The sequence below is a fragment of the Schistocerca americana genome, chromosome 5, assembly GCF_021461395.2.
Source record: "Schistocerca americana isolate TAMUIC-IGC-003095 chromosome 5, iqSchAmer2.1, whole genome shotgun sequence".
In the NCBI taxonomy this organism is placed as follows: domain Eukaryota; kingdom Metazoa; phylum Arthropoda; class Insecta; order Orthoptera; family Acrididae; genus Schistocerca; species Schistocerca americana.
Window position 1 is genome coordinate 443,104,908 of NC_060123.1, and position 26,027 is coordinate 443,130,934.

Genomic DNA, 26,027 nt, shown 5'->3' on the forward strand with positions numbered 1-26,027 from the left:
TCTGGTGTTCTCTTCTATTACATATTGAGAGATTTCCTCAGGAATTATTGGTCAGCTTACAACAACTATCATCATTACTGTAAGGGGACAGTAACAAATAAATACTGGACCACTCTAAAACCCAGAACCAAATGATTAAAACAAGAAACAGTACTACGTCATGTGCAGAAGTTAGATGTATATCAACTGTTCTAGAAATTTCTTGAAAGACAACATTACATCTACCAAGACTGTTCCCTTTCATAAAATAGTGTTTATTAAACCACTATTAGACTGTTTTAGCAATACATGCATATTCAAGGGGACAAGTCGATGTTTGGCTGTCATGTGGTACATATGCACGGTTTTTCTATCTGAAGATATCTATATAGCTGAAATTGACCAATAGTTGTTAGAGCAAACTCTCTATTTACAATCAGAAACAATAGTCTTTGAGAAATTTAAAAGGACTATGGTGCTTCAAAAAGAGATTACAAGATTAATATCAAATAAAGCAAAGCAACACTAACAGAATGCAATCGAATCCAGAGAAGACAATGGTGAGGGAATTAGATCAGGAAATGAGACACTAAATGGAGTAGGTATGTTTGCTTTTCAGATAGCAAAACAACTTACGATAGCTGAATAGAGACAAAATAAAATGCAGACTGGGCTATAGTATGAAAAGTGTTTCTGAATAAATAGAAGAATTTGTTAACATCAAATATAAATTTAAATGCTAGGAAGTCTTTTCTGAAGGTATTTTTCTGGAGTGCCGCCTTGCACAGTATGAAACCTGAATGATGAACAGTTCGGGCAAGAAGAGAATAAAAGCTTTAGGCATGTGGTGCTACAGAACGATGCTAAAGATTATATGGGTAGATCACATAACTAATGGAAAAATACTGAATCAAACTGAGAGAAAAGAAATTTATTGAAAGAAAAGAATTTTTTGACTAAAAAAAGGAATCGGTTGATAGAACACATTCTGTGGAATCAAGGAATTGTCAGTTTTTACAAGAGAGTGAGTGAGTGAGAGAGGTGTGTGTGTGTGTGTGTGTGTGTGTGTGTGTGTGTGTGTGCGCGCGCGCGCGCGCGCGCGCGCATGCGTACAAACATGCCCCTGTGGAGTGGCAGGGGATTATAGAGCAAGGCCAAGCCTCGAATGCAGTAAGCAGGTACAAGAGGATGTAGGCTGCAGTAGTCATGCAAAAATGAAGAGGCTTGCATAGGATAGATTGGTGCAGAGACCTGGATCAAACCAGTTTTCACGCTAAAAAACACAACAACAACAGTGTGGTACTAAACCCCAAAATATTACCTGTATCCAGAAAATTCAACTGGCCACCAAAGTCCACAGTGTATGAAACAAAAACCTTGCGGATCACCTACTTTCACATATCTAACTGTTCACTGCTGAAAAATTCTGTTATGCAGGTAATACTTCATGACAGTTGTTCTTTGACAGGTATGATACATTACTTCTTATATATAAATAAAAATTACTCACAGAAATTGTGAACAGTATTTTAAAACCACAACACTGAAGTACATTTTGCAATCAGTATCATTTTTCTTCATTGTTCCATAAAAACTTATGTTCTACAAGATCACACCTCAAATCATAATTTTTGTCAAATGACTTACCGTGTCTGGAAGAAGTGATACAGATAAATGTAAATCAATCTTGCCACGAAACTGTGTTGATGTTACTACATTTACTGGACTGCTTTTTGTTGCTGCAGTCTGTGTGCCCTTTCGAGCTTTCTTTGATTGGTGAGGATATGGAGTGGATGATGTCTTTGGACCCTTCACAGATACTGTTGTCTCACTGACACTGGCCTCCACGTGTTCTTTCCTTCTCTTTAAATTCTGCTGGTGAGTGGACCCTGTCTGCATCTTGACATGATGGGCTGCCTGCAACAGATATAATGTTTGAGTATGCTACACTAAAAAGTAATATAATCTTTAGCCTTGAACATCACACCACATGTTTTAGGCTAAATACATAAAATTAAGTTGTGACTTTCAGGTAGAAGTAACTGCTACAAAATGCGGATGCTCAAATCACAGCTTCTTCAACAACTGTCCACTCAAAAATACAGGTACTGTCTGAATGACAAGGTCCACAGTTGAACATCTGTCACACAATCAATTTGCAAGCTGCAAGAGGACTCACAAGATCACCCACCTTGTTGGCAAAGAGTCATATTGCTTTTAAACTGATTGTAGGGTGAACAAATTCAAAAAAATTAAAATCTGTCCCTTGTCATTCCAATTACAATGTTGATAAGCTACAGAAATACCTTGATTTCTATAGTGTTTGTAACCAAGGCGAACAAACAGTACAAGTAGCAAGTAACAACTGTATGTTTATTGAGTTTAATAAACAGAGTATAAGAACAAAGTTTCTTGGATTTGAGTTTGCGCTACTTGGTTCAGCTTGCATGTAAATCTCTGACATTGCACTGGAATGTTCTCACATAGACAAAGTCCATGAAGCTAGAGTCGGCGGTGAGCAGTAACTTGCGTGAAGACAATGATCTCCAGTTGGACATGATTGGCAGTGACCAGCATGTTGCATGATGATAGACAAAAGTCCGCGAGGCTGTGGCTGTCAGTGAGTGGCAGGATGCTCGAGGGTGGGTGAAGTCTGAGAGGCAACGATGCATTTGGCGATGGTTTGGCTGTTTGGATGCTGGAGTGAGATATTCCTCATTCAGCACAGCAATGCAAATTCTGATTCATGGGCAGCTAGGTGTGGCCAGCGTAAGCCTGCAGGATGAAAGGATTGTACAGCAACCAACCTAAATAACCAACCTGTGGAAGGATACTGGCATGGGGTACTGCAGGCACGTGATTCTCAGAAGTGAGGTAGTGTCATGATGATAGCACTGTTTGCAGACATGCTTACGCCTCTAGCAGCAAGCTATGGCTCTGTGGCAGTTGCTCAAAGTTTGGCTGAAAAAGCGGGATGGAGTTCCAGCATCCTGTGGTGCACAACTGTATGATTGATGGCTATGTTTCTGGCAGTAGCCAGCAGACACAGCATCCCTCAGCCCCAAGGGGAGACGATGTGGCGTCCGAAGGGAGGAGGCGGCCCTTGGTTGGTGCACAGTCCACGGATCGGGTACTTGTGAAGGTAGAGGCCTGGGCCCTGGGAGTGTTCATCAAAGGCGGTTGGCTCTGATGCCCCAGTGACTGATGGGTCTGGCTCACAGATGTGTAGTGTTGTCATCTGGAAAGGCTGACCTGGTTGCCAAGGGCAGTGATGGAAATGTGGTGTCATTGTCACAGAAGGTCAATCTGGCCACCAAAGGTGGCGATGGAGGCAGGACCTGGCATTGTCTGGGTGTGAATCGAGGTTTCAAGGAGTTCATAACCACCGCCACAGGAAAGTCTAGCTGCTAGCCCATGTAGAGTTGCAGATGAGGAACAGCTGAAGCCCTATGTAACACAAAACGACCCTGTGGCCACACGTGGTACCATGGCATGGAAAACAGCAAAGTGTGCCCTGACTTGGCATATGGAAATTAAAGTTTGAAGGAAGGTAGGTAGCCCTGTGCCATGAATGTGGCTCTTAGGCTGCAGAGCACTGCTGAAGTACCTTCACCCTATCAGCATCAGAGGTCCCTGAGAAATGTTCAGTGGAGGGAGTCTAGGAGCACTGAAAGCGCCACATAACATGCATCCTGAAGGGAGTCATGGAAGAGTGGTGAAGGCTCCAGAGATGTTGGCAGAGTGTCGGGTTAGTACAGCAGTGGTGGCAGGGATGGTGGCAGCAGTGCCAGTACCTGTGGCAGAGGTGTGTTTATAAATGTTAAATGTGAACAGGGGGTCAGTAAGCAGTGTGAAGGATGCTGCTGATTGTGGATTGTGTAGACGAGTACTGAGAATTTGAACAGTAGGACGAATGGGCATTGAGGAAGACACTACAGAATGTTTATAGTGCACAGGAGCACAAAAAATGTTGTAATAGGCACTGAGTTGGTCCCATAAGTGGACAGAGTAGCAAGTTCTGCACCGAGGTTACAGAACTGAAGAGTGCAAAGGATATAAACACCAGAGTAAGCAAGGTGAAACACTCATTATTGAGCAGCGTCTTGAGTTGCACAGGCCTCAAAGTATTATTCCAACAGTGTGAGGAAGGCAGGCCTTGGCTCAAACTCTTCACTGAATTCCTGAAGTAACAGTGGCTGTGTCATTGACATCTGTGGGAAGGTAGTGCCTGGGCAGGTTAACTTCTATAAGAAAAGCTTGGAGTAATGTTGCAGCTGCTGTAAGCAAACCAGGAGCTGCACTAAGACATCTGAGGGCTGTGATGCCATACTCATCTGTGTGATTAGTGGCTGTGTCACAGGCAATAGCAGGGAACACAGCAGTTTCCCAATTACAAAAAGCCATTCAAAACCGAACAAATTATGGTTCATCATAGAAAACTGCTCTGGTAAATTACATGAAATTTTTTCAGTTTAACTGAATCTAGTCATCATTTAAATTAGTGTACAGTGTTTTTTGAAGACAACAGTTAAAGAATGAAGATTGAATAAAATAATAGTCTTTCTCTCACACTTTTAGTTAATAATTTAGGAGCTATGCGGTTCTTCTCTCTGGTATTCTGTAATAATATTCCAAGTCATCAAAAATGAAATTGATGAATTTCTATAAGTAATGCATCATTTGCTTGCTTTTATTTTTAATCATAATATAAGAACCAGTTTCTATTTTTCCACGATGAATTTCCTATTTTCTTTAATTGTTTCCGTCTCAGACATTCCCTCCATATTTCTGAGTGCATAATTAGCAACAAAACCACCAGTAATAACTGAAATCCATGGAGGCAACCACCAAGTGACCTATATGTGATAGAAAACACATTTCTGCAGTATTTATGCAGATAGTATGCTGCTTATGATGCAACAGTTAAGAAGCATAAATAAAATAAATGTACCTTCTGTGCCAACTTGCTGATATATTGTCTGCAGTTTCTGTATCAGGTTCTTTGGTCAAAATTTTTTTAACAGTTTTCCTGAAGTTTCGTCAGCATGAGTGGCTGTCATTGTCTGTTGTAGAATAATGGAACATGTTTTGTGTTCTCGTATTATGACGTTCTTAGATAATACAAATCTCCTTCATCATAACCAACATGGATTCCGCAAACAGAGATCATGTGAAACTCAGCTCGCCCTATTTGCCCAAGAAATTCACAGTGCCGTAGACACTGGCGAGCAGATTGATGCCGTATTCCTGGACTTCAGGAAGGCATTTGATACGGTTCCGCACTTACGTTTAGTGAAAAAAATACGAGCTTACGGAATATCGGACCAGGTTTGTGATTGGATTCAGGATTTCCTAGAAGGAAGAACACAACATGTCATTCTTAACGGTTCAAAATCTGCAGATGTAGAGGTAATTTCGGGAGTACCGCAGGGAAGCGTGATAGGACCTTTATTGTTTACAATATACATAAATGACTTAGTTGACAACATCGGTAGCTCCGTGAGGCTATTTGCAGATGACACGGTTGTCTACAAGAAAGTAGCAACATCAGAAGACTCGTACGTACTCCAGGAGGACCTGCAGAGGATTAATGCATGGTGCGACAGCTGGCAGCTTTCCCTAAACGTAGATAAATGTAATATAATGCGCATACATAGGGGCAGAAATCCATTCCAGTACGATTATGCCATAGGTGGTAAATCATTGGAAGCGGTAACGACCGTAAAATACTTAGGAGTTACTATCCGGAGCGATCTGAAGTGGAATGATCACATAAAACAAATAGTGGGAAAAGCAGGCGCCAGGTTGAGATTCATAGGAAGAATTCTAAGAAAATGTGACTCATCGACGAAAGAAGTAGCTTACAAAACGCTTGTTCGTCCGATTCTTGAGTATTGCTCATCAGTATGGGACCCTTACCAGGTTGGATTAATAGAAGAGATAGACATGATCCAGCGAAAAGCAGCGCGATTCGTCATGGGGACATTTAGTCAGCGCGAGAGCGTTACGGAGATGCTGAACAAGCTCCAGTGGCGGACACTTCAAGAAAGGCGTTACGCAATACGGAGAGGTTTATTATCGAAATTACGAGAGAGCACATTCCGGGAAGAGATGGGCAACATATTACTACCGCCCACATATATCTCGCGTAATGATCACAACGAAAAGATCCGAGAAATTAGAGCAAATACGGAGACTTACAAGCAGTCGTTCTTCCCACGCACAATTCGTGAATGGAACAGGGAAGGGGGGATCAGATAGTGGTACAATAAGTACCCTCCGCCACACACCGTAAGGTGGCTCGCGGAGTATAGATGTAGATGTAGATGTAGATGTAGAAGGTTCACCCTCCATTTCTGGTGGTGAACTTGAGTCAGAGATTATATGTGCCTGTCACATCTGAAGGTTTTTCCCTGGTCATTACCACTGTGGTTGGCAATGTTGCGATGTGAATATCATACCTCTGACACTAGCCAGCTCAGTACTACGCAGGGTACTGGTTAACGGGTTGTTGCACTATCCCAGCAAGCCTCACGACCAGTTCTGATCCTTGGGCTGCCAGAAACTCCACTATATCCTATCAACTGCACGAATAATTTTACACTTAGCTGCTGCACTAACAACTCTGGGACAATGATGTAGCGGATAGTTAAACTTAGCCAGTAATTTTCATCAGACTCTGGCTAAGGCACAAATATACAGTATATGATGAATATGTTTTTAAAATATTAGCCTTACATTTCCATATATTTGGTCAATAAAGATGAAGAACAACATTTCTTCTAATTCATGAGTAATTCAGTTAGGTTCAACGTAATGAGGAGCTAATAATGATGTCCTTATATGTGCATTTTCTGCATCTGTATATTAGTGTTGTTATACTACTTCATGCTGGATTCATTGTGTTCCAACCCCCCACATCTAGTGATGTCACTGTCAATGGGCTGTTAAATCCTAATCATCCTTCTTTTCTTCTAAGAAATGTGTGTCTTGTGTAAAGCTGATGACTATGCAAGATTACTTGATTGCAGAAAGACCAAAGCAGTTAACATCTCACAATAAGCTGAAATGCGAATTCTGTCATCAGATGGTCTTCAAAAGTAATGAACACCTAGGAATGTTGCCACTATTCAACTAGTCAGCTTCAAAGGTGAGTGATAAAGTAATCAAATATTAGTAGTGCCAAAAAGCCACTAAAACTCAGCTCTGCCCAGGGACGAATGAATCTCGTCATGTTTCACACAATATTTCAAATGCTACACTCTAAATCATAATTTTCCACACAATCTTCAAATACAGAACTCTTTACAGCAATTGCAAAAATAGTAGAGCTAACATGGGATTCAGTATTTTGAGATTTTTAACAGCTTTGAAATCAGCATGACATTGCCATACATGGGAACATAGCTAGGCTTATCAGTGAAAACATCAAGATAAGTAGAACACAGATTTTTATATTTAATAGACAGCCAACCACTGACACAGAAGTAAATTGCTCAATGGATGGTATTATTTACAATTACAGATTTTTTTGCAACATCAGAGTTATATGTGGAAAAGTGTTACTAGATTTTTTAAAAAAAGTAAGCAATTACTAGTAAGAACAGACAGAATTTCAACATGGTACGGAAGCTGACAGCCAACTTTTAATTCAAATGTTGTACTATGATATCTACAAAAATAATCAATTTTCGAAAATATTCAGTAATTGGATACATAAAAAAATCTTGTTACCATATGGTGGCATGAGAAAATGCACCCAAAAATATTGAAATTTGCAAGGTTTCGAAGTCAGTGGCTCCTTCTTCTGACGGGATGGTTGAAGGGGAAGGAAGAAGGGTGAAGAAAAATGACTGACGAGGTTTAGGAAATGAGGAGAGTTTGGAGAAGTCACCCGGAATTTCAGGTCAGGGGAGACTTACTGGATGGATGAGAAGGAAACATTGATTGTTGGGGAATGCACCAGATGAAATTTGAAAACCTGAGAGCTTAAAAGTGGATGAGAGGGTAATACAAAAGAAAGAGATTAGTGACGAAACATCATGCAGGAGTTAATAAGAGTGGAAAGCTAAGTGCATTGTATGTGATAGAGGAGGGGAGCAAGGAAAAATATACAGATGAGAAAATAAAATACATAGAAAACTAAAAGGGAATATGGAAAGGAATGGTTACTCAGAAGAAATGCTGAGAGCAAAGAAAATCCTATCACATATTACATTCGATCCTTTCGAAAATGTGCTTTTGCACTATCAAAACTAAGGTCCTACACTCTGTCTCTCAAAACCTGCTTGTCACTGGGAGTTATCTCCAAAGGCCTAACATTGGAAGTCCCTGTTTCTGGATTTAATCCTTATTTACACCAATCCCTTTTACAACTTCACTTACCTGGCTAACCTGTGACCTATATGCCTCACCTGCCAATTTTCACTCCACCAGACTTCTATCCTCCTACAAAATCCTGCAGTTCCCTTGGATGGTATCATCCACCTGGTCAACTTCAAACTGCAACAACATGCCAAACTTCACCTCAAAAATCTGTCCCACCTTCTCCTGAACTACCTCAACAATGGTATTTCCCTTCTTGTCCCTCTCCAGCTCCCTAAACAGCCACACCATCAACCACCACTGCTCTCCTACAAAGCGATCTATCAAAAGACACAGTCACAACAGTACGGTATCCTCAACCTCTCATCTAAGGCACTCTCCCCTCCTGAATTATCTACATTATACAAGCGTCTCACTTTCAGCCCTAAACCTACATTTAATTATGTTGCTTTGATGAAGGACCTACTTCCCTTCATACGCAATGTCAACTGGAAATATCACTCAGCAACCCAATCCCAAAACCTTTGCAACAGCAATCCCTAAACCTTTCCAACAGCAAACCTGACACTGAACCCTGCCTTGAACCCATTATTCCAATTGGATCCACCACAACCTCAAAATCATGCCTTACAAGCCTTCCAAGAATTCTGAACATCCAGCACTGCTTCACAATCCTTCCTTAGGTCCCTACAATACGACCGTAACTTGTTCTCTGCTGAACTCCAGGCTCTTCATTTCCTAAAAACTGATGAGTCCATCATTATCCTCCAAGCGGGCAAGGGATCTACTAATGTGGAACTTAACTGACAGGACTATTTAAGCAAGAGTCTATGCCATCTGTCCGACACCTCTATGTACAGCATCTGGCCATCAAGATCCCATCCATTTAACAAAAACTGACCTACAGTCCCTCCTTAAAAACTCAGTTCCTCACAAGGATTAATACCTCAATCCACAGAACTTCTTATCCCACCCTTTCTCCTAAGATCCACAAATACAATCACCCTCGTTTCCCATAGTTGCTAGATTCAAAGCACCCATCAAACATATACGTGCCTTAGCTGATCAACACCTCCAACCTACAGTATAATGACTTCCCTCCTACATTAAAGACACCAACCATTTTCTAGAGCATCTGAAATCTGTGCCTGTTCCCTTCCTACTACACACCTTCCTTGTCACCACTTCTGCCTCCCTCTACACCAACAACCTCTGTGTACACGGTCTGTCTAGTGCTGAACATTTGCTCAAGCAGCTCCCACCTGACCCCAGACTTATGACACCTCGTCCTTCCTGTTCTTCATTAATTACTTTTTTCTTGCTAACAACAACTAATTTACCTTTGAGGGGCAGACATACAAACAGTTCAGAGACAGTGCCATACAAAACAAGGATGACTCCTCCCAAAGCCAAACTTTTCATGGCTTGCTTGAAGGGTGCTTTCATGGGATCCACAAGGCTTCAACCCCTCCTTTGGGTTAAGTACGTTGGTGATACCTTTGCCATATGGACTCATGGTGAGGCTAACCAGTTAAAATTCTTAGAATCTCTAAAGACATTCTGCCAGTTAAATTTCACATGGTCCTATTCCAAACCTCTGCTACTTTTTTTTATGTTGACCTCATCCTCACCGAGTGTCAGCTACACACTTCTGTTCACTTTAAACTTACTAACAAACAACAGTACTTACATTCTGACAGTCGCCATCCTTTCCATGTCAAAGTTCCCTCGCATATATGACTCAGTAGAGGTAGCATTTTGTATTGGAAAAGGTAGAGTAACTTTGATTTTCAGGTATGTTCTATGTATTACCCCTCTTGTGAAAAATGTAACTTTTAGACCTTCTCCCCACTCTGTGTTAGCAGGCCGAAGTGGCCGTGCGGTTAAAGGCGCTGCAGCCTGGAACCGCAAGACCGCTACGTTCGCAGGTTCGAATCCTGCCTCGGGCATGGATGTTTGTGATGTCCTTACGTTAGTTAGGTTTAACTAGTTCTAAGTTCTAGGGGACTAATGACCTCAGCAGTTGAGTCCCATAGTGCTCAGAGCCATTTGAACCATTTTTGAACCACTCTGTGTTATCTGCCATTTTCAAAAAATCACCATGCAGTGACTCTTTTTACATATTCTCCGCAATAAATTGCTTCCACTGTATTCTATGATAAAATGTGCCATTATCAATTTAAAAAGGCATTAAATTTATTGTAAGTTTCATATATGATAGGTTGGAAAATTTGGAAGAGCTACTGAGATATAAGCCAGTGAAAACCTGCAAAAATCTCAAGCAATCGTGAAAAGTCAGATATGTCAGTGGTTTCACCTTAATAACTTTCATTCAGTGCAATTTTTGCACAATACATAATAACCAGTGTCATACAGAATTTATTTTCCCTGAAGATTCATAGAAAATATCTGTACTTACTTCATACACATGTCGAGAAATATTACATTAACAATTTTAGTGAAAGTGAACTCGAAACTGAAAATACCATCCTCAGTCAAAATAGTATTCCTGAATGTAATATCTTTATGCCATCACATATGCAATACATACATATAGTTCAGGAGAGTCACGTAATTTCAGGAGAGTAAGTATTTTTGAGAAAGAAAAACACAAGTTTTATACACTTTCACATGTACTTATATTTCAACAAAATTGAGTTTGAAAATAGATCTTAAATTTTATTTTAGTAATATATACAAAATTTTATGTTAAAAATTCATCAATTTCAGTTGAGTTGGCTCAGATGTGGTTCATGTGTACAATTCATCAGTTAGACCAATAGGCTTCACTATATAACTTGTCTTCTACATTGTCAAATTCCACCTCTGATGCATTATTCCATGGTTCGAATCCATGACAAACACATACAATGTAGCATTGAGGCCTCAAGTCATTTGCTGCAGTGCCTGTGAAGCTGGTACACTATGTGATCAAAAGTATCGGGACACCTGGCTGACAATGACTTACAAGTTCATGACGCCCTCCATCGGTAATGTTGGAATTCAATATGGTCTTGGCCCACCCTTAAGCCTTGATGACAGCTTCCACTCTCACAGCCATACGTTCAATCAGTAGTTGGAAGGTTTCTTGGGGAATGGCAACCCATTCTTCACAGAGTGCTGCACTGAGGGGAGGTATTGATCTCAGTTGGTGAGGCCTGGCACAAAGTCGGCATTCCAAAACATCCCAAAGGTGTTCTATGGGATTCAGGCCAGTCCATTACAGGGATGTTATTGTAGTGTAACCACTCTGCCACAGGTTGTGAATTATGAATAGGTGCTCAATTGAGTTGAATAGGGGTGCAAGCCCCCTCCATGAAAAACATGACCAAACCATAATGCCACCACCTCTGAACTTTACTGTTGGCAATACACACATTGGCAGATGACGTTCATCGGGCATTCGCCATACCCACACCATGCCATTGGATCACCACATTGTGTACCATGATTAGTCACTCCACATAACATTTTTACACTGTTCAATCGTCCAATGTTTACCCTCCTTACACCAAGTGAGGCATTGTTTGGCATTTACCGGCATGATGTGTGGCTTATGAGCAGCCACTCGACCATGAAATCCAGGTTTTCTCACTTCCCGCCTTACTGTCATAATACTTGCAGTGGATCCTGATGCAGTTTGGAATTCCTGTGGGATGGTCTGGATAGATGTCTCCCTATAACACATTACGACCCTCTTCAACTGTCGGCTGTCTCTGTCAGTCAACACACGAGGTCAGCCTGTACGGTTTTGTGCTGTACCTGTCCCTTCACGTTTCCACTTCACTATCACATCGGAAACAGTGGACCTAGGGATACTTAGGAGCGTGGGAATCTCACATACAGACGTATGTTTGAGTGACACCCTATCACCTGACCATGTTTGAAGCCCGTGAGTTCCGTGGAGTGCCCCATTCTGCTCTCTCATGATGTCTAATGACTACTGAGGTCACTGATATGGAGTACCTGGCAGTAGATGGCAGCACAATGCGCTTAATATGAAAAACGTATGTTTTTGAAGGTATCCAGATACTTTTGATCACATAGTGTAATTTATTCATTGTCACTGGCACCAGACCACAAATGTCCTTCTTCCCCACTTGAGGGCATTTCTTTTCATATCCCAGCCATGTTTGAACTTGTCAATAAGTCTTATATGCATGATATTGAACTGCACCCCAGCCAAATCTTCTATCTCCTGCTTGGTGACCATTTCTGCTTGCTGAAATTTCTTCTGAAGCAATGAGATGAAGCGGGATTTTTTTTTTCTCCCATTCAATAACAATTTATCATTTGGCATTTGAGGAAATATATCACCATCAAAGAGAGCTTCTGCACAAGATTGTAGCCTGAAACAATGAGCTCTTTTGGTGCTGTTATTAGTTTCCTCTGTTGGGTACCCATCGAAGACAACCACAGGATTTTGACCACGATGTCATCGTATTCAGGTCACAAATCTTTTAAAAATATCAGGAAAACATTAGCTCGGACTCCAGCCATCATCTGTCACATCACTTTTGCTCCTTCCCATTTCTGCGTCACTTGGTAAAGGCATGAAGGCAGAGTACAATGTGGACCTTGTCCCTTCCTCAGAAAAAAAAGTGACAATGGAAAGTGAGGAAGTTTGATTCAAAATATTTTCTCAAGTCATCATCACACAGCTTAGAGGTATCATGCTGTAGAAAAGCATGAGAGGATCAGGAGCTACTTTTCATTTCTTTGTGTTTATACAATTGGCAGTGATCTTTGAAATTCAAAGATCTAAGGGATGGTCCATGTGTAGATTGGAGAGCCTCTCTGGAGGTAAGCTGCTGTCACCTTGTCATTATTATGTCTCATGTGACATGAAGACTGAACCTGGAATTCATTCATGCTATTTCGATAATCAGAATATGTTGAAAGTTAACACTTTGCACTCAAATCAGGTAGTCTATTTACACCTCTCCCTTTCATGAACAACATTTGACCTTCACTTAGACCTTCAGCACAGATAAAGCACACAGATACTACAATACAGCACGAACATACACTCTCAGCAGTCAAACAGTAGCTGACAGAAACTTTGCAGAACTCCAAGGACTGTCCAGTGGAAGGGGCAACGCTGGAGAGAGGAAGGGTGAGGAAAGACGGGGAAGTCAGGTCAACAATGGGCCATCAATGAAAATTAAAATATCTACTTTTAAAATTCCACCACCATGGACTCTTGCTCCTTCCATCTGTGCCAATATAGAAAAGTTTCCTTATCCCTAGACAGAACCCAGTCCCATATACTGTTCCTGCCTTGTTTCTTGGCTCATGGAATCCCCCCAAATGGCCTTACCATCAAATTACCTGTTTCCGGCTGCCACCCCTCCTTCCACAATGATCTCCATCAGTTCAGATTCCGCCAATCCTTAGCCCTCACCAACATAGCCCTGTAAAACCATATTAACCAGGCCCCAAACCTCCTTGCAATACCTTCTCTCCTGCTATGCAATCCCAAATTCCTGGATCTATAACACACACTGAAACTTTGGCTCTCCAGGAATTAGAGCAACACGTACACCACCACCTCAAAAAACTCTCCAACCTGCTCACTTCCTACTCCCACATTGGAATACCACTGTCCACCACCTCCACAACAACCTCCAAACCTCCCCCACGTACCCTCATAGCTGACAAACCCCATCTTGCAGACCTATTACATTTACATTTACCCCAACCTCCAAAACTCCCTCTCACCACTACACAGAAACCAGAACCTAAACAGACCTGAAGCACAATCATGAACCTTTCCTCTAGAAGCCTTAGCCCCACAGAAATATCAGTCCTTTCCAAAAGCCTCACCTTTTGCCCCACCCCTAAATTTAATCATGTTGGAATTTAACAAAGACCTTCCCTCCTCCTCCCAGTACCTAATATGGAAACACTTTTTTGCCACCAGTGCGACCGATCAAACCCAACCAAAGACCACTGTTGAACTGAGTCAGGCAGGCCTGACTCAATTCACTCATTCGTCTAACTGTGGTCCACCTCCACTGCCCCCAAACCATCCCCTGTTAACTTTCCAGAATTCCTTAGCCTCGAACCTTGCCTCACCACAATCCCCCCAAATCCCTTGACATGCAAACTAGCCTTACATACACAGAAAGCTCCACAAGCCACCATCTAAAAACTGGTCCTGACCTTATAATCTTAGCTGCTGACAGAGAGTCCACCACTGTTGTTTTGAACCGCAAGGGTTACCAGGCAGAAGGACTCTGCCAGCTGTCAGATTCATCCATCTACAAACACTGCCACAGTGACCCCATTTCCGAAATCCAGCAGGATCTCCAATTTCTCCGCAAATCCTTAGGCCCATACCAGAACCTCTTCCCAGAGTCCATCTTTCTCATCACCCCTACCACTCCACGCACTCCTATCCTCTACATACTTCCTACAGTCCATAAACCCAACCACCCAGGACACCCCATTGTGGCTGGTTACCGTATCCACACTGAAAGAATCTCTGCTCTCATAGCCCAGTACCTTAATCCTATTACCTGCACCTATCCTCCTACACAAAAGACACCAACCATTTTCTCCACCTACTCTCCACAGTTCCTGTTCCTTTACCACATGGTACACTGCTTGTCACTATTGATGCCACCTCCCTTTACACGAACATCCCTAATGCGTATCACCTTACTGCTATTAAACACTAACTTTCCCAACACCCGATGGATTCCAAACCAACCACCACCTCCTTCCTTGTTGCCACAATCAACTATATCCTCACCCACAATTACTTCTCCTTTGAAGCCATTACCTACAAACAAACCCGGGGTACAGCTATGAGCACCCGCATGGCACCACCCTGTACCAACAACCTATTCATGGGCCATCTAGAGGAACCCTTTCTAAACACCCAAAATCCCAAATCCCTCACCTGGTTCAGATTCACTGACGACATCTTAGTGATCTGGATGAAGGGTGTGGATGAAGGGTGAGGACACCCTATCCATTTTCCTCCAGAACTTCAACACCTTCTCCCCCATTCGCTTCACTGGCTCTACTCAACCCATCAAGCCATCTTCCTTGATGTTGACCTCCACCTCAAAGTTGGCTAAATCAGTACCTCTGTCCATGTCAAACCTACCAAACACCAGCAATACCTCCACTTTGACAGCTGCCACCCACTCCTTATCATGAAGTCCCTTTCATACAGTCTAGCCCTCATGGCTATCGCTCTCTGTATTGGCGAGCGGTCTGTCTCGAAATATACAGAGGGTCTCACTGAGGCCTTTACAGATCATAATTATCCTCCTAACCTTGTACAAAACAGATTTCCCTTGCCTTAGCCTACAGTCACCCAACACCTCTCGAAGTTCCATCGTCCAGCGACAGAGGCGCATTCCCCTTGTGAATCAGTACCACCCAGGACTGGAACAGCTGAATTACATTCTCCACCAGTATTTCGACTACCTCTTGTCATTCCATGAAATGAGAAAAGTTCTACCTACTATCCTTCCCATCCCTCCCACAGTGGTGTTCCGCCACCCAATGAACCAGATCTATATTCTTTAGTGATGAGATCCAAAATGCCTTTTGCAGAAAATTTCCGAGATTGGGTTTATGAAGAGGTTTTACCATCAATTAGGAAACACTGTGAATATAAAATGAAAGAGAGAATAACTCACTTGAAAAATTTAAATAAAATCAAAGATGAAAGTATAGAATGTTTCAGAGAAGTAATTTGTGACGCAGTTGGAATAATAAACGAAAGAAATGAAGATATATCCTTGTCCATCACTACACAACTCCTCTCCTTGCCTCATGGCTCATAACCCTGTAATAGACCTAGATGCAACACCTGCCCCATACATCCTCCCACCACCACAGCTTTGTATATCAGTAGCTGTTCTGAATTTTCCAACATGTTATATATGGAATTTGTGGGAAATTTAACACTCTTTAAAACTGATAATGGTAGATTTTTGCCTAGAATGCATAGAAGACGAGATACTGAGGAAAAATTGAAAAATGTGCCATTTCTTTGTGTTTTTTTCATTATGGTGGGTAAAGCACAAGAGGGAGAAGGTCTCAAACTTGGACTTTTCACGAGAGGGGTAATAAATACAGTGTATCGGAAAATCAAAATTATTCCACCTTTTGCAGCACAACCCCTTTTCAGGGCTACTTCTACTGGGCTAACAGCCTTGGCATTCAAGGCAAATGTACCAGTTCAGATGCAGAGTACTTACAGCAATACACCACCATTCTCACCTCAGCCTTCATTGGACAGAATTATCCCACCAGCCTAATTCAAAGGCGGATTTCCTGGACTATTACATCCAATCTTTGTACTGCCGATCCTTACAAAAAAAAACTCAGTTCTACACTTCTTGCCACCTAGTGTTATCTTGGTCTTGAATGTATTAATCAGCTACTTCAACAAGGCTACGACGTCCCAAAATTGTGCCCTGAAATGAAGTCTATTCTGTCTGACATTTTGCCCACTACACCTAGAATAGCTTTTTGCTGCCCTGCCGATCTCCACAATATCCATGTCAGACCTTGTGCTTCTTCTGCACCAATTTCCATACCCAATGGCTCCTACCACTGTGACCATCCCCATTGTAAGACTGGCCCTATGCACACTCCTACCACCACACGTATCTATATACTATCAAAGGGAGAGCCACCTGTGAAACAACATGTAATGTATCAGATGTTACGTAAACACTATTCAGCCTTTTACAATGGTATGACTAGTGCCAAGTAATCAATTTGGATAAATGGACATAAGCAGAAGGTGTATAGTGGCCATACACAATATCCTGTTGCAGAACATGCTCTACAACATGACAGTCATGACCTCGGTGCCACATTTGGATTCTTTCCCTGGGCCCCAGCTTCGCCGAACTCTGCAGGTGGGAAGTGGTGATACAACATATCCTTGGTTCTCACCACCCACCTGGCCTCAATTTACATTATTTTTTTCGGCCTCAGCATTTCTTCTCAGTAACTATTCCTCCTTTCATTTCCTTTTAGTTTTCTATAGCTTTTATTTCTGACCTGTCTATCTTTCCCGGCCACCCTCCACTATCACATTCAATGTACTTAGCTTTCCATGCTTATTAACTCATGCACGACGTTTTGTCAGTAATCTCTGTCTTGCATATTACCCTATCTTCCACCCTTATTATTGGTTATAAATTGTATACTGAAGGTGAAAAAGCTGCAAACAGGTACGAATTTAAGGAGATGGGAGCTGGATAAACTGAAAGAACAAAGGGTTGTAGAGAGTTTCAGAGGGAGCATTTGGGAATAATTGACAATAACATGGGAAAGGAACACAGTAGAAGAAGAATGAGTAGCTTTGAGAGATGAAATAGCTAACGTAGGAGAGGATCATGTACATAAAAAGGCGAGGGCTAGTAGAGGTCTGTGGGTAACACAACAGATACTGAACTTAATTGATGAAAGGAGAACATACAAAACTGCAAAATGGATAGGCAGGAACGGTTAGGGAACAAATGTAAGGATTTAGAATCATATATCACTAGGTGAAGGATAGATGCCACTTACAGGCAAACGAAAGAGAGCTTTGTAGAAAAGAGAACCTCATATATGAATATCAAGAGCTCAGATGGAAAAGCAATCCTAAGCAAAGAAGGAAAAGCTGAAAGGCAGAAGGAGTATATAGAGAATCTATTTAAGGGAGATACAATATTATAGAAATGGAAGAAGACATAGATGAAGATGAGATGGGGGATAAGATACTGCGTGAAGAATTGGACAGTGCACCAAAATACTTAAGTCAAAACAAGATCCCAGGAGCAGACAATATTCTGTTAGAACTTGTAATAGCTTTGGGAGAGCCAGCCATGACAAAACTCTTTCATCTCATGAGCAAGATGTGTGAGACAGGTGAAATACCTTCAGACTTCAAGAAGAATTCCAATCTAAAGAAAGCAGGTGCTGACAGGTTTTGAGTATTACTGCAGTATCAGTTTAACAAGTCATCATTGCAAAATCCCAACACGAATTCTTTACAGAAGAATGAAAAAATTGGTATAAGCCAACCTGAGGGAAGATCTTTTATTTATTTATTTATTTCATGTTCCGTAGATCCAGTTAGTGGGTCCATCACAAGGACATGGAACATGTCAAATTGTACAGGTTTCAATTTAAACTTACAATAAATGCAAGGGGAATTCAATGCCAAATTGTACGTAGTTTACGTAAGACATACTATAAATACAGTAATAGATACAATGTCAGCTAGATAACATAACAACCATTTAACAGAAAACGGAGTTTCAAATAAAGGTTACAGATAAGAGCACAAAGTTAAATCAGATATTAGGCCTACAAGAGTAAATACAGGTACAGCCAATTTGTTGTTACAAAAAGTGTGCTAATGCTCAAATGCACAATAAAATCAATTGAACTACTTCTAGACACAATAAGTTTAGTGATGGTATACATTTTCTTTCAGATATTCATCCACAGTATAAAAAGATTTCTCTGTCAGGTAATCTTTGAGAACTTGTTTGAATTTTGGCAGTTCTGTATGAACACATTTGATATGTAGTGGTAGAGCATTGAACAGCTTAATGCTGGAGTAGTAAACTCCTTTTTGTACCAGAGTGAGACGTTTCATTTCGAAATGTAGATTGTTTTTGTTTCTGGTGTTATAGCCATGGAATTTACTGTTGTCTTGGTAGATAGAATAATTTTTGCACACAAAGGTCAGCAAGGAAAAAATATACTGTGAGGCAGTTGTTAGGATACCTATCTTCCGAAACAAGTGCCTGCAAGAATGTCTTTGATGGACCCCACACATTATTATGATTGCTTTTTTTTTTATGGTGAAAACTTTTTTTGTAAGTTGGTTGGTTCCCCCAGAATATGATAGCATATGACATCAATGAGTGGAAGTAGCCAAAGTAGGCAACCTTAATGGTGTCAACTTCAGCCACTGAAGAAATTACCCGTAATGCAAATGTTGCCGAGCCAAGTTTTTTACATAGATGAAGAATGTGAACTGACCAATTACATTTGCTGTCTATGTAAGCACCCAGGAATTTTGTATCTTCAACTTTCTGTATTGGTTGATCTCTACATTTTATGTTAATTTCATCGAGATTACTTTGTGATGTATGGAACCTCATATGATGAGTTTTATCTGCATTGAGTGAGAGACCATTTGAGGAGAACCAATTTAAGATGTAACTAAAAACAGTATTTGTAGTTTGTTCAAGATCGTGATCTATCAAATCGTCAATTAGAATTGTGGTATCATCAGCAAACAGGGTAAATTTGGTGTTTGTCTCAGAACAAAGAGGAAGATCATTAATAAAGATGAGGAAAAGCAGTGGGCCCAAAACGGAGCCTTGAGGCACACCACACGTTATCGTGCCCCATTCAGACCAGTTTGGATTCCAGAGAGGTGTAGGAATATGTGAGGCAATACTGACTCTATGACTTCTCACAAAGATAGGTTCATGAAAGGCAAATCTATGTTTACAACATTTGTAGACTTAAAGAAGGCTCTTGACAATGTTGATTGGAAAAATTTCCCTCAAATTCTAAAGGTGGCAAGTGTAAAATACATGGAGCGAAAGTCAATTTACAATTTGTACAGAAATCAGATGGCAACTACAAGAGTTGACAGGCATGAAGGAGAAGCAGTGGTTGAGAAGGGAGTGAGGCTGGGTTGTAGCCTATTCCTGATGTCATTCAATCTGTACACTGAACAAGCAGTAAAGGAAACAACAGAAAAATTTGGAGTAGGAACTGAAGTCCAGGGAGAAAGAATAAAGACTTTGAGATTTTGCCGATGACATTGTAATTCTGTCGGAGAAAGCAAATGACTTAGAAGAACAGCTGAATGGAGTGGACAGTCTCTTGAAGGAAGGATATAACATGAAAATCAACAAAAGCAAAATGGAGATAATGGAATGTAGCTGAATTAAATTGGATGATGCTGAGGGAATTAGATTAGGAAATGAGACAGTTAAAGTAGTAGATGAGTTCTGATATTTGGGCAGCAAAGTAACTGATGATGGCTGAAGTAGAGGCTGGCAATGGCAAAAACAGTGTTTCTGAACAAGAGAAATTTGTTAACATTGAGTATAGATTTAACTGTCAGGAAATCTTTTCTGAAAGTATTTGCATGGAGTGTAACCATGTATGGAAGAGAAATATGGACACTGAACAGCTTAGACAAGACAAGAACAGAACCTTTCAAAATGTAGTGCTACAGACAAAAGATGAAGATTAGATGGGTTGATCATGTAACTACCAAAGTGGTACTGAAAAGAACTGGGGGGAGAAAAAACTAATTGTGGCACAACCTGACTAGAAGAAGGTATCGGTTGGTAGAATGCATTATGAGACATCAACAGATCACCAATTTATTACTGGACAGAAGCATGTGGGGTAAAAATCGCAGAGGGAGAATAAAAGATTAATACATTAAGCAGATTCAGAAGGATCAGTTCGCAGTAGTTACTCATAGGTAAGAGGCTTGCACAGGGTGGAGTAGCATGGAGAACTGCATCAAACCAGCCTTCGGACTGAAGACCACAACAATACCACCAACCCATTGCCCACTAGATAAACGGCCACCATTAAACTGTGGCTGAGAGCAAAATAGACCACCCTGTGGCATAACATGCAGCTGAAATTAACATGCTTGATTTCAATGGCTGCTTCAACACCTGAGCCATCTGGATCCTCCCCTCCATCAAGAATTGTACTACACAGATGGGAGTTATCCTCACAACACGTTCTCCACTCCTTACATTATCCTGGCCCCAACATACAGTAACTTACTGTTCCCATCCCACACCCCCACCTAACCGTTTCCATCTCACCCCTCCCAACATCCCATCACCTCCTCCCTATTCCTGTCTCACACCCTCTTTGTGCGCTGTCCTCAGCCAATGCACCTGCACATCTGTTCCCTTCCCCACTCCTCTCGTGTTTGCTACCCATCTGCCCCCCTCCCTTTCAATGTCCCACAGCCTCCCCATGCTGTGCCCAGTGGCAGTCTAGTCTCTGTGTGTTCCACCAGCCAAAGCTCTTCTATTTCCCCACCCATATCATATCCCTTCCCCTCCCCTGTCCTCTTCAGATGGCAGATTCCATTCTATGTGACAGTTGCATTCCAGTCCAAGCTGGCAGAGATGGTGGTGATGTGTGCATGAGGTGTGCTTGCTTGTGTGTGTGTGTGTGTGTGTGTGTGTGTGTGTGTGTGTGTGTGTGTGTGTGTGTTTCCTTTTCTGCAGAAGGCTGTGGCCAAAAGCTAATGTGTAAGTGTCTTTTCGTTGTGCCAGTCCACAACTTAACGTGTCAACTTTATGGTAAGTAACAAGCTATCTTTTCCTCATGTTGGTGATCTCATTCAAACATTAGAATAAAATAGCTAATAGGATAGCATTTCACTTTGTTTTGGGGGTTTTTACATCAATTCTTGATGTTTACCTGTTGCAGACTTTTCGATGAGAGTATAAAACTCACTTCACTTCTGAGGCCTATATAGGAATGCATACTCTGTATCAAAATTATTTTTACTTACAATATTGTGGCTGCATATTGCACAGTTCATTCTAAATTTACTTTTATCATTAAACACACTTACCATCAGGCGGTAAGTAAAGATCCCAAGGTCACTAGAGAAGCTTTACCTTATTGGAAATTCAGGAAAACAATCTAATAGGTCAGAGAACCAAATGGTGTGGAAGAAATAATAATGACCATAATAACAATGAAACAAACTTTGTTGGAACATGAGGATATGCAAATGGATGAGCACGTTCTTTGTTGGAGAGCCTCTGCAATGTTGTTCGAGTTTAGGGGGAATAACAAGTGGATTGAGACGTGATTGGGAATTTGGACTGAGGAGAAGTTTATAGTTTATTTTTTGTAAAACACAACTATTGTCTTGAATATGACACATGATAATTTTCCTTTTCTTTTACTTCAATAGTTAATGTTACTAATATCAGTTAGCACAAAAGGTGGCAGAAATTTTATTAACCACTTAGGAACAGAATACCTCTATCTCAAACACACAGAACAAAGAGAAAGCTCTACCTATTCGGAGTGAATGACTTATGCCATTGTATTGCTTCATCATGACAGACAAAATGATATTTTATTAGCGCAGAAAATAATGCAGAGTGTACTCATTGTTATTATTCGCAGTGGAGAATGACAATGGAAAAGCAACATGTTTTCTCAATCTTATGGTCTCCAGAAATAATGGAGGGCACGTTTTCAATAGTTACACGAAGTCCACATGTGCTCATATTGTAAATAGTAGGTTATTGATGGATGGAGGGATGGAGATGTTTGTATGGGCATATGACAGCAAGGTCTTCAGCATCTGCACAAAAACAGATTGAGAGAAGTGTCGCTAAAACACACAATATAGCAGATGAATGTGGCTGGCTGACCGCAAGAATAAAAAAGGAGGTGCCAGCCATTCCGCAACTCACTAAAACCTTCAGCCGAAAAGTTTAGGCTTGGTCATACTCATCTCATCATCTAAAATAGAAGGCAGATCCCCACCAATATCTGCTTCTGCCCCTGCATCACAGTATAAAATGCACTGTGTTAAAACATGGCGGATATAGTTGTGCACGAAATAAGCATCGCAAAGCAGGGGATCCTCTCGTCACAGTAAAAAGCTATGTGTGAGAGGGCAATGCACAATTCTAAGAGTTGTGAGGGTCACTCCATCCCTCCTGAGCAGCTGGTAGGTAGGAGCAGCACCATGGCCGGGTTGTTGACTTCACCAGCTGCAGTTTGTTGGCCATCACCACCAGCCATTCCTTGTCCCACAACTGCATGCACTTCCTGTGTAGTGCAGAAACGACAGCCTGCAAGGGAGTAGGACACTGGGCCACTCCAACTGTCATGTTAATTTCCCCGTATCCCTATATGATCTGGCACACAGCAGAATGACACCTGCTTACCCCATCACATATCAGCCAGATCAAATCCTCAGCTGGGTACAGCTTCTGTAACAATTGTAAGACACAAACAGAATCAGAGCAGATGAGAAACCGCTTGCTCCAAATATGATGAATCTGCTCCAAGACCTTCAGGACTGCGTGGAGCTCCACTGAGAAAACGGTGTATTTGTCAGGAAGGTGAATCCTGGTACATCGTCAGGCAATACTAAAGAGCAGCCAAAGGAATTCCCTAATTGGCAACATCAGTGTAAACTACTGTGAAAGTGTGACCCACATCTAAAATGTTAAAAAACAGAGACTGGAATGTAAAATCTGGCGTAATATCTTTCTTAAAATTAGTCTGGGCCTCTGGAGGAGCCAAGGTGGAAATCTGCTCTAACTTCATCGTAAAACATTAGACTGGCCACACATATCTTGAAAAGGCAATCCTGTGCGTGAATTCCATAGGGCTTTATTGTTCTTTCCCTGCTAAAAAATAGCCGTGCCAATGGAAGCCGAGCAATGGTATGGTATGCAGGTGTGTACAGTGTTTTATGTGCCAGGTGCGCTGTAAGTAGCCATTGCTTGATGTGAAGTAGTGGTTCACCAGCCTCTGCAGAGAGGCTGGGTATGGGGCTTGTTCTGAATGCCCCAGTGGCCAACCAAATCCTTTTATGGTGAACCATGTTGAACATCTTTAAATAAGAGTGTCTTGCAGACCCATACATGTGCACCCATAAATAAAGCCGAGATCGCACAAATGCCCTGTAAAACCAGAGAAGACAAGTCCTGCCTACTCTCTATGTACTGTGGCTAAGATATTTTAAAATATTTAGAGCCTAAAGACACCACTGATTCAGGTCCTTAAGATGTGGTAACTATGTAAGCTTAGAGTCAAATATGAGGCCCAGAAACCTCACTGTGTCTTTAAAATTAAGAACAATGTCCCTCATCGTCAACACAGGAAAGTTTAAAATGGAACAAGAAGCGTTAAAAAGAACACACACAGACTTCTTGGTTGAAAACTTAAAACCACTCTTCTGCGACCACTCTTCCAAACGTCGAAGAGTTAGTTGCAACTGACGTGTTGTTAGTGAGGCTTGAAGAAGAGCAAAATAGAGAAGTCATCCACAAACAAAGAATACTGGACAGGTCTTTTCACTGTGGATGTACTGCTATTAACAGCTATGTCAAAGATAGTCACACTTAAAACACTACCTTGAGGGACATCATTCTCTTGCTCAAAGCAATCACACAGGGCGTCACTGATTCGCAATTGAAAATATCATGGCGAGAGGGGGGACTGAATAAAAATTGGAAGACAACCACAAAAACCCCATTTGTGAAGCTGCTTGACGATAACATGCATCCAAGTAGTATCATAGGCCTTCTTGATGTCAAAAAATATACGTAGAAGGTGCTACCAGTGCAAGAAAGCCTGTTGTATACTCACCTCCAGTAGGGCCAGATTATCAAAGGTGGAACGATACTTTCTGAACCCACACTGAAAGTGAGTAATTCTAAGACCTAGACAAGGCGGCGGTTGACCATCTGCTCCAAGGCCTTTCCCACACACCTACTGAGGGCAACAGTATGATAACTATTTGGGCATGTACAGTCTTTCCCAGGCTTTAAAAGAGGAATTAAAACTGTTTCATGCCACAAGTCAGGAAAGTGACTCGATGCCCAAACGGCATTAAAAAGTGCGAGGAGGATATCTTTGACTCACCTTATGAGGTGCCACAGCATACTGTAATGGATTATGTCATGACCAGGGGACATGTCATGAGCCGCAGACAATGCAGAATCCAGCTCCCACATGGAAAATGAGCAGTTGTAATGTTAATCACTGGTGGACCAGAAGTCCAAACTGCTCCTCTCAGCAACTGCTCTATGGTGCTGGAAACCTGGATCCTGACTGGTGGTTGCAATCACTGTGGCAAAACAGGTCGCTATAGTCTGGGCAATGCCTCGTGAACTGGTTTGGAGAGTACCGTTTCCCATTACTACAGCCATGGGGCACCATCGTACTCTCCCAGAAATTCTCCTGATGGTCTCCCCTACAACAGAACTCTTTGTGGAATGATTAATGGTGTTCAGGAACTGCAACAACTACCTCTTCTTGCTCTCTCGAATAATTAAGCGGCATTTCGCCCTCACCACCCAAAAGGCTGCACGATTATCTATGGTTGGCTGGCACTTGAACCGATGCAGAGCTGCACGCTTAGTCCTGATTGCAGATATGCATTCGTCACTCCACCAAGGGACAGGTTGCCTCTTCAGTTGTCCGGTGGACTGTGGAATGGATGCTTCGGCAGCATGGTGGATCACTTTGGTAGTATGATCCACCCATTCCTCAACATTGACATGATGGTCAAATTGGGCTAGCTGCCTGTAAAGTGTCCAGTTCGCTCAACTGAGCACCCAACGCGGTGGTTTCCTTTTGGGTTCCACTCTATCTGGCAGGTTAATCCAGATCGGGAAGTGATCACTTCTGTGCAAGTTGTCAGCCATTTCCCACTGACCAGTGTGTGCAAGGGCTGGAGAGCAAAGTGAGAGATTGATGGCAGAGAATGACCCAGTTGAAGTGCAGAAGTGTCTGCTCTGTCCCGTATTTAGCAAATGTGCCCATGATGACACGAGAAACCTCTCAATTACCCGAATCCTGGGACAGATAGTCGCAGAGCCCCAAAGCATATTGTGTGTGTTAATATCACCACAGAGGGTGAAGGGGTGGGGGAGCTGTGTAAGAAGGTCGTTTAGAGCCTCTTCACCGAGCGCAACACGTGATGG

General features: G+C 41.8%; 1 protein-coding gene across 1 annotated transcript in view; it reads right to left on the bottom strand.

Moving 5' to 3' along the window:
• The window catches only part of LOC124616761 (fanconi-associated nuclease 1-like), a 148,404-nt gene that overhangs the window by 108,687 nt on the left and 13,690 nt on the right, over positions 1–26,027 (bottom strand). The window contains exon 2 of the mRNA XM_047145145.1: positions 1,627–1,896. Coding sequence (XP_047001101.1) covers positions 1,627–1,896 — 270 coding nt within the window. The remainder of the gene's footprint in view (positions 1–1,626; positions 1,897–26,027) is intronic.